This window comes from Sorex araneus, chromosome 1 (genome assembly GCF_027595985.1).
Source record: "Sorex araneus isolate mSorAra2 chromosome 1, mSorAra2.pri, whole genome shotgun sequence".
Lineage (NCBI taxonomy): Eukaryota > Metazoa > Chordata > Mammalia > Eulipotyphla > Soricidae > Sorex > Sorex araneus.
Genome location: NC_073302.1, coordinates 153,628,009 through 153,638,092, shown reverse-complemented (window position 1 = coordinate 153,638,092; position 10,084 = coordinate 153,628,009). Strand labels below are relative to the sequence as shown.

The 10,084-nt window shown below is 50.6% G+C and overlaps 1 protein-coding gene across 2 annotated transcripts in view; it reads right to left on the bottom strand.

The window, feature by feature from the left end:
• Positions 1-266: 266 nt before the first annotated feature.
• SV2C (synaptic vesicle glycoprotein 2C) overlaps positions 267-10,084 on the bottom strand; it is a 209,679-nt gene continuing 199,861 nt past the window's right edge. For both annotated transcript variants that reach the window (XM_055123860.1, XM_055123853.1), the window contains exon 13: positions 267-9,751. In XM_055123860.1, the coding sequence (XP_054979835.1) occupies positions 9,568-9,751 (184 nt within the window). In that variant the 3' untranslated portion in view covers positions 267-9,567. The remainder of the gene's footprint in view (positions 9,752-10,084) is intronic.

Genomic DNA, 10,084 nt, shown 5'->3' with positions numbered 1-10,084 from the left:
GGACAAGCATCTTCTTTGACACAAAATCCCATCCCAGGCTTCCAGTAAAATGCCTCCAAATTTTCTTTCTAATGATCCTGGCCACCAGTTGGAAAGAGTTCCTGTAAAATCAGATATACACCCATCACCATGATAGTAGCCCCAAGAAACAATTCAAATAAGTCTGAAGAAAGGCAACTAGGTTTGCATATGCTTAAGGACATTAACAAACCAACTCCCCAAAAGCTATTATGTTCTTTAAGGTCCAATTCATTCTAGAAAGGAAGTCAGTTGCACAGCAATCTTTATTTGAATATAATGGAGCAAAAAATGCTCTTTTATTCATCTGATGTACATTGAATGTCTTTGCAGCTGTTACATGAAGTTAGCAATCTGGCATATAAATGTATACACATGTCCACATTTGACAGACTGAAGTTGTACATACCTCGTCCCGCACGGAGCACGCCCTTTCCCATGGATACGCATGGCTGTCTCGGGACATTTGCTAAAACACACTTAGTCAAACGTTTTGGCAATCGGGAATCAGACACAGAGGAGCATACCAGAAGGATGAATTCACAACAGGACCAGCTGGACTTAAGATGGAAACTCCAGAAACCGGAAACAGAATTTATTAGGGTTCGCACATGCAGCACATATATACAGTACAAGTGGGGTAACTGGGACATTCAAAGCAGGAGGTCTCACAGAGCAGTAGAAACAGAAAAGAATCAAGACAGAATCAAACAAAGCATCCAAAAGCCCAAACCCGGGCCAGTACTGCTGCCAAAATCTCACAGCAGAGAACGGATGGAAGATTTGTACGTGTCCAAGATGGTCGGGCACCTGAGGGTGGGGGGGAAACTCTTCAAGGACTTTATTTACAGTTTCTCGACACCAGCGGAAGGACAGAGGATTTGTTCAAGATGTTCTGGGTCAGGTTAAGGATACACAAATGCACTATTGATACTATGAATGCACATATTAAGAAAGAACCCCCTCCAGCCTCTGACTCATTTGTCTGATTTAGGACTCAAATTCAGAACAATAAATGTGTCCCAGTAGCGTTGGACAGGAGATTGACCTTGTAAGGTCTATGGGGGCAGGCAAAGAAGGACCTTCCTTTTTGGATCCCTGCCTGATGGGTGGAGGGGAGACACTGTAGACAAGTTTACTATTGTTTGCACAGCATCAAATGGCCCATCTGCCACTCATTCTGCTGGTGGGAACAATAGCTGCAGAACTTGGAGGACACTGCACCACAGACGGGGCTGAATCCATACCGACACGAAAGCAACCTTCTCAGTGGCACAATGCTGAGCTTGCTAAGTTTTTCTTTCCTTTGGGCTTCCTGTGGTGAGGCCTTGATCTATGCAGTGTGTGTGTGTGTGTGTGTGTGTGTGTGTGTGTGCATGCGGGGGTGGGGGGGGAGGGTTGTCAGACATCATTCAAGGCTTTGGGTAATGGCATTCGGGCAAATGATTAGCAACCAGATGGAGAGGTTTGGGATTGGTAGTATCTGACAATTTCCAGGGTGCAAAATCTCAATCATGGATTGCAATATACAAATAACTGCAAAGCCACTCACAGACGCAGGAGGAGCACGGCGGGCATCATCACATTTCAACCACACAGACAAGAACAGGGATATTTTCTATTACCTCAAAGACTCAGACTATACGAAAACGCAACCAGCAAGTAACATTTGGTAATAACCTTAGTGTTAAAATGTAGTTTATGTAATTGTACATTTACATCACTAAATTTCTAGTAGTGACAACTGTTCCTCCACTGGTTTGTGCCCTTTGGGGCACTGATGACCAGCTCCACCTGATGACCACTCTCTAGGCAGCTGGAAGCTGCTTTGTTGGGTCACTAGCTGAACGCTGAGCCCTGCCTGGATCTGAGCAGAGGGCGGGACTGCTTTCTCCTCCTAGCTCTGTGCAATCCACAGGCCTTAAGGAGTGTGAATGTGGTAGGGTGGGCCACCAGGGTGCCACCTCTGCCATTTCAGCATTTGTCATTGGGGGGATTTGGAGCACACTTGGTGGTACTCAGGGACAACTCCTGGCTTTGTCTGTGCTCAGGAGTCACAGTTTGCAGTGCTCAGGGGACCATATGCCATGTGGAAGATTGAACTGGGATTGTACACAAACCAAATGCCTTAACCGCTGTACTATCCCTCCAGCCCAACTGGGAACGAAAGGCCCCAGCCTTCAACACCAGCAGGAGCCCCGGCAGATAAGGGAAAGTGTCTACTTCCTGCAGCACCTCACTAGTGCCTTCTTCCTCTTTTGGCTCAAATGCTGAGTGTCATTGACCTCTGGGCCTCCTCAGATTTTTATTTTTAATGTGTGTGTGTGTGTGTGTGTGTGTGTGTGTGTGTGTGTGTGTGTGTGTGTGTGTGTAGGGGAGAAGGTGCCACACCTGGCTGTGTCTAGGGCTTCCTCTTGGCTCTGCACTCAGGGATTACTCCTGGAATGGCTTGGAGGAACCATATGGAGCACTGGGGATTGAACCTGGGTCAGCTGCATGCAAAGCAAGTGCCCTAACCGCTCTGCTATCACTCTGGCCCCAGACTTAAAAATTTTTACTGGTGGGGGAAGCGGATGCTCCTAAGCAAGGCTCAGTAGGGCCCCTCCTGTAGATACTCAGCCCACCAAGCTGAACAGCTCCACTCTCAGGGTCCAAGGATGAGGTGCTTGGCGGCCTATGGTGCGGAGAGCCACCAGGACTACACTGACCAGTGCTCAAGGGCCATGGTGGACTTGGGCTAGAACCTCAAGCACGCTGGGCATGCGCCCCAGTCTACTCAGCTCTTTCACTGGCTCCCTCTCCCATGTCAGATGTGTGTCCCAGCTGCCCTGCCCAACAACCCCAAGGGCCAAGGAGGAGCAGGTAATCTCACCTGCAACAGGTGTCTTAACTGTCTAATCTGCAGCAGCGTCCCAACCTCTCACTCCCCAAACCTGGCACTGTCTGTGCACCATCTTGGCAGTTACAATTGCTGAGAGAGAGAGCAGCGATTCTCAGCCTGTGGGTGCCCCTGCTCCACTGTGCTAGGGCTCACAGCCCGAGGGCCTTGGTTTTGAGCATGGCTAGTCATGAGGTGGCAGAAAGGGGGAGGGGAAAGACAAAGAAGCCTGTGGTGCTCAGGAAAGAGAGGGGGGAAAGAGCTGGTGGGGATAAAAGTGAGATTGTCAGGGGAGCGAGGACCACCCCACTCCGGGGCCACCCAGTTTCTCCATGCCTTCCAGAGCCTTTGCAACACCCCTTGCACTGGCTCTAAACTGGACCTCACCATCTGCCAGACCAGGTCTCGGCCGGGTTATCTGTGGAGGCTGCAAGGCGAGAATCTGCAGACAGCCTTGCTGAGGTGCTTCAAATCAGAAGGAAACAGCCTGGGAGGCTGAGGCTTGGGTCCCGGAACCACACCCTTCTCTTCTGCCTGGGGGGTCCTGCCTTTCAGTGAAAAACCAAGGCGGGAGCTAGACTATCCTAGAGAACAGCTCAGCTGCATCCGCACAAGGCTTTTTGCTGCTATTCTTCCCCGTGGAGAATACCTGGGTAGGATTTCCTGCGGAGACATTTAAAGTCAGAGCCTAGTAGTGCTCCCTTTTCCCTCATTTTTTTTTTTCTTTTTCAAGTGTTACTTAGGACTCCCTCCAACTGGGCTGGCATTTGAGGACAACTTTCATTCCATCAAAGATATACCCAGTTCCAGGGCAGGTGGTACTGCTTGGCCTGCTGCCAGCAAGTGACTCTTTTATATTTGTGAAAAAACAAAAACAAAAACAAAAAAACCCCTGTGTTTATGGGAGGAGGGAGAGCTTCAACAGGTCATCTGCCCCCACCCCCACCTGTCTTCTCTCTTTCTTTCCCCTCTTTTCCCTGCCCTCATTTAGGTCCCACAGGGGGTTAACTAGACCCAGGATACTCTCCAGCTAACACCTGGGAAGTGCTCAGTAAATATTTAATCACCACCTGAAATGACAGGCGCCAAAGGGTTTCCATCCAGCACTTTCTCCACCTATCCCTGCCAGCCTTGGACAAGAGCTGGCATAGCCCCATGAACTATAAATTTGTATACACAAAATCCAGGACTTGCTACCCTGGATCTGGATACAGTGTGGGAAGAGACCCAGGAAAGTCCTGGCAATGTGGTGTTTCCTTGATGAGACACTGCTGATAGGAGGAATGGCCGATAGTTTCTTATTTTTCAGTTAATTTTATTGATGGTGCCAGGAAGTGAACCCAGGGCCTCATGCATGCAAGGCAGGTATTCTACAGACAAGGCTGACCCAAAGAAGAGCCAATAGAGCAAAGAGACATGACAGAAACATAAACTCTTCACCAAAACAAAGGCACAATACCTTAGGGGGGTCCTGACCATTTTTTTTTGCATACCCACCCTTCCTTCCTTCCTTCCTTCCTTCCTTCCTTCCTTCCTTCCTTCCTTCCTTCCTTCCTTCCTTCCTTCCTTCCTTCCTTCCTTCCTTCCTTCCTTCCTTCCTTCCTTCCTTTCCTTCCCTCCTTCCTTCCCTTCCTTGGTTCCTTCCTTCCTTCCCTCCTTCCCTTCCTTCCATATTTCCTTCCTTCCTTCCCTCCCTCCCTCCTTCCTTCCATCCTCCTTTCCTCCCTCCCTCACTTATTTTGGGGCCACACCAGGCAGTACTCAGCACTTGCCCCTGGCTCTGCACTCAGGGATCACTCCTGGCAGTGCTCAGGGGATTACATGAGACATCAGGGATCAAACTTGGGTCAGCAGCATGCAAGGCAAGTGCCTTCCCTGCCGTACTATCTCTCTGGTCTTTTTATACACACTTTGGAGATTTTATGGGCCCAGCACGCTTCCGCTGCGCTACTCTGCTACACTTTGGAGATTTTAAAAAAAGCTTCACTTAAGCATACTTGGCTTGGTGGAAACTAAGCTGGAAGAAATATATACTCCATTTCAGAGTGCGCTACTCTTTCCTGGCACTGCATATGATCCTTTGGGCCCCAACAGGAGTGATCCCTGAGTTTTGCAAGGTGTGGCTCCGAAATAAAAATAAAACAAACAACCCCCGATCCCTACCCCGCCCCTCCAAAAAAACCCACCAAAAACAGTGCACTGCTCAGTTTTTCCTTTTTTCCATGTTGCATAAGGATGTTTTACAAACTGGGCTGTTTAGCATGATATGAGAGTTAAGGGGAAAACTGAGTAGCTAGTCAGCCCCTTACCAGCCAGTTTGTTGTTCTGTGAAACCAGGACAAGGTCAAATACAGACATTTCTGGCTTCAGAGCATGAGCAGGTGTGGCGGCTTATTGAAGACATAGGTAAAAGCCATTTTGGTATTGAGCAGGAAGAGTGGAGAGTATCATATTCTATTTTGGTTGGCAGGGGGAATTTGAAGGTATTCTGTGGAATGTTTTTGAAATGATCCCAGGGATTAGAAAGTCTCAACTGTGCCTTAATCTCTCCTCTGGAACCTTTTCAATGACATCTTAGACTCTCATTTTTTGGTCACTCCCAGCATTTCAGTTGCTACCTCTCCCTTGGGTTCTCAAGGTATCCAGAAAAGCAGGCGCTCAACAGCTGTGGATGCGAAGCTGCAGCCTGATGTGGTGAGATCTACAAATAGAGGTTCACGGGCCCCCTCAGGGGGAGCTGCGGAAGGACCTGCTGGGAAGGTCCAGGTCTACCCAAGAACAAAACGAAGCAGGGAGTGGGGAAGAGCTAGTGGAGGCTGAGAGTCCCAGGGAGCGGAGAGGCTCAGGAGCCTATTCCCGGACCCTGCTCAGGGGCCTGAGAGCACAGACAAGATGCCGGAGATGGTCTCCACCTTCTCCACAGGGCTTTCCAAATAGCTGCCTAAGCTCCTTCAGGATTTCGAAGTCCTAACTTTTCAGAGAATCAACCACTCCTACTTCAGTGTTAAGAAAGATAGTTTAGCCTTAGAAGATAGACGATGAAATGGAGTGATCTGCCTGCTACAGCTCCAGGAGCAAGTTAGTCTCACTCCTTTATTTTTGCTGATGGGGAAACTGAGGCCAGACATTCAGGGATGTAGGTCCTGCATCTAGTCTGATCTTGGTCTTCTGTGACTCAGTGTGGGAGCCTGGGCTAGGATCTTTTCTCTTATCATTCAGGGTCAGATGTGGGGTTGAAGAGGGGCTTGTGGGTGGGGTGGGGAGGGGGCGTGGGGTAGTTTGGCAGCAGGATTGTATGTGAGTTGGGGGTAAGACTTGACAGGATTTACAGGGTGGAGCAGCTGTTTTTTCCTTCCTATGGAGGAGACGCCGAGATAATAATAGGATCTGGGCGCATTCTGGACTGATTCCAAAGAAGTACAAGGAAGTTTTAGACAGAAAAGGAGTTAGAAATAGAGGAACAAGTGGGATTGTTTCCTAGGCTTTCACTTTCACACACCCTCTCACTTTCCCCCTCCTGCAGATAAGCGAGCTGCTGGGCGCATGCCTGAGTGCCAGCCGCCGCGTTACCAACAGAGCCGGGAGCTCCTGCTGCAGTGCCCGGTCAGCTCCAGCCCAGAGCAAGCCAGCTGGCCGCAGCACCTATTCTGGGAAACAACTTGAGCTGTAGCAGAGGAGAGGCAAGGGGAGGGGAACGGTGAGAGGGAGGCAGGAAGATGTGATGGGGGAGAGGTGACGACCAAGAAGGGTTTGTGACCACAGACCGTCCAGGAGATTAGAAGAGATCCTTCTTGGGCCACCCGGGAGGCGTGGATGGGGAGCGACCAAGGTCAAGCAAGGTGCGTCTGCAGGGGACGCGCGGTGGTGGCAGAGCTCATGAAGTGCGTCTCTGCAGTCATGTCCTAGTCTCACCCCAAGCCAGGGTGCGCATGAAATTCTGCCTCAGTGGTGTCCCACCACCCAGTGGAGAGTTTATGCACTTAGGCCCAGAATACACATTTCTAAATTTCTACAGATGTTTCTCAAAGCCAACGGACCCATCACGGGAGGCCAGAGACAACAATATCCGTGCGTGTTTCTGCCTTCCTGATGGAGCTACATCCAGCTTTGGGGGAGTGACTCTGTCTATTACTGTCAGTTACACAGCTCAGGTTCCCCAAGTCCATCTTATTAAGGGGTGGGGCCCACCAGGTGATGTTCAGGGGTTACTCCTAGCTCTGAACTCAGGAATAACCCCTGGAGGTGTGTGGGGGGACCATATGGGATGCTGGGGATTGAACCAAAGTTGACTGCATGCAAGGCAAGTGCCTTACCTGCTGTACTATTGCTTGTTCAGGCCCCAACAAGTCCAGGGTGTTTTTTTTTGGGGGGGGGGTTACACCTAGCGATGCTCAGGGGTTAGTCCTGGCTCTGCACTCAGGAATTACTCCTGGTGGTGCTGGGGAGACCATATGGGATGCTGGGGATCAAACTCCAGTCAGGCCACATGTAAGGCAAACATTCTATCCACTGTACTATTGCTCTGACCCCCAAGTTCAGGTTTTTGAAGAAGATAAATCAAAGGGCAGATGGGGGAAAGGATGTGGCATTCGGGAGAATCACTGGGTTACTTTTCTGGGTTGTTTGCCGACTTTGCCCACTAGTCATATTACCAAGGGCTGGTCTGAGTGTAAAATTTGTTCCTTGTCTTGCTTTGCTGTTATCATTCTAATTAATTGTGTGGAGTCCTTACTGATTTGCTTTCTTCCTGCCATCTCTGCAGTTTGATTTTCCTGATGAGCCCGTACTCCCTCTCCTATCACCGTCCATCAACAGACTGCGCTCCCCCCGCCAATCTGTTATAGACCTAATTATTTTGCCTTATATTTTACTAAAAGAAGCTTTTCAGGGTGGTTCGAACTGCTTTTGGAGCTCAATTGGGTGGAGACGGGGCTCTAGGGTTAAAGCATCTTTGACTAAAATAAGTGAAGGACAAGGGCTCTCCCTTCCCTCCAGAAGGCCCCAGAGCCATGTCCTGCTGGACACGCCTATACCAAGGAATAAGGAAAACTACATACAAGAGGCCAAGAGTTCAAACTGGAAGATTGTTTAAATTATGGACCTTACTCCGGGTGGCTGCCAGTCAGCACAGAGGCGGCTGACTTCAAAGTAGAGGCTAGAGAAGAACGTGCTGGGGGCGGGGCAGCTGGGAGGTGGGAGGTCACCGTGTCCACAGCCCTGGGACACCTGGCCGACCTCTCTCCAAGCAGGCCAATTCCAGAGTTAAAAAAAGGTGCCAAATAACCTCCTGCTCAGGCTGCCCGTGCCTAGAAGCTTCTCACGCCCCCCCAGGATTTCTGATGGTGCTAAGAACGGGGCACGAAGAGCTGCACTGAGGACACACAGCCAGAAGCAGGAAAAGAGGGCCCAAGAGAGCAGCGAGAAAGTCAGTGACCCACAGGCACACAGAGAAGTGTCCCTGAATGATATGGTTTGCATTCCAAATGGCTCACGGGCTGCACGACTTTCGGGGCTGGGGGACCATGTGGTGTCAGCCAAGATGGCCCCGGGCATTGGTCACAGACCGCAGGCCTCGCCCCCCGACACTGTCTCTCTAGTCCCTACAGGGTGACTTTCTTCTGAGTTTGGAACTCACCACCTGGACGATCTCAAGACTGGTGACAGTCTGGATAAATGGCAGAATCCGGGAGGTTGACCCACATGGAACAACGGAGCATTTTCTCTGCCTGAATCTAGCAAGACCCACACACACACAGTGGAGTAGGGGAGAGGGGCAAGGGTGGGGAAATGCAGGTAGAAGGGCTCTCTCTCTCTCTCTCTCTCTCTCTCTCTCTCTCTCTCTCTCTTTCCCCCACCTCTCTCCTCCCTCCTTCCCTCTCTCTACCTTCCCCACTTTGATCTCTGATTTCCTAAAATGTTGAAACACACACACACACACACACACACATACACACACACACACACACACACACACACACACACACACCCCATGTCACAGAAGCTCCCACCGCCCCTTGCCCTCCAATTTTCTGGACATTTCACTGGGCCCCTGAGAACCCCTGCAGACCTGGGCCGCTCACTGCAGAGCCTTTTATTCCCTCATCTGCAGAGTCCCCTTAACCATGACATGGGTGCCTGGAAGTGCCTTGCTCAGCCCTGCGTGGTGCCCTGGGGATTTCTCTGGAAGGTCCTGCTGTCACAGCGAGCACTGCTGGAAGTCCTTTGCTAAGTAAACAGGAAACATCGCTCTGTTGGAGGGAAAACGAAAACTCTCTCCTCAGCACAAAGGGCATCACGTGCCAACTTCCATATCCTGTGAGGGCTGGATGGGGAGTGGGGTCTCATTCTTACAGCAACACGATCCTCTTCTTGGCTCCTGGCCCGTCCACAAGCAGAACCTCAGGGAGGCCTGGCTGACTTAGGGTGTCAGAAAAAGGGCTTCCACGGGCTTTTGGTAGGCAGTAGCGTCCCCGTTAGGAAAGATAACAACAAATGCATCAACGAACAGAAACAAAAGAAAACTGTGCAAGATCACACGGCAGGGTGCATCTACGGTTCAGTCACAGCGGGAGTGAGGAGTGTTCTGGTATGGAGCCACCTTGGTCATCTGGGGAACCGGAAGCCTCGAGTCTGTCCGCCAGGGAGCTGACACGGGCCAGGGCTGGGCCGCGTCACATCAGGACCTGGGTCCGTGTGTCGGGCAGGCGCAGCCCCACCAGCCCTCCACACACGAGCACAGTGGAGGCCAGCAGGATGGGGATGGCCTTGGTGATGCCCACCAGGGAGCCGAAAATTAAGTTTCCCAGGACGGCCGCCGCTTTGCAGAGGGCATTCAAGAACCCAAAGCCTGTCGCTCTGCAAAGGAAAGAGACAAAGTTCAGAAGGTGACTCTGGACACAAGTGACCTGAGTTTTTCTAGTTATTGACACCAGAATATGGGGCATTTATTACCACGGGGTGAGCATATGGTACTAGGCTTATTATTATTTTTAAATGAATCACCGTGAGATAGTTGCAAAGCTTTCCCATTTGAGTTTCGGTCATACAATGATCGAACACTCACCCCTCCATCAGTGCACATTTTCCACCACCAATGTCCCCAGTATCCCCCCATCCTACCCCTCCCCCAGCCTCTACGGCAGACAATTCCCCACCATATGCTCTCTCTAGTGTTGGGCATTATGGTTT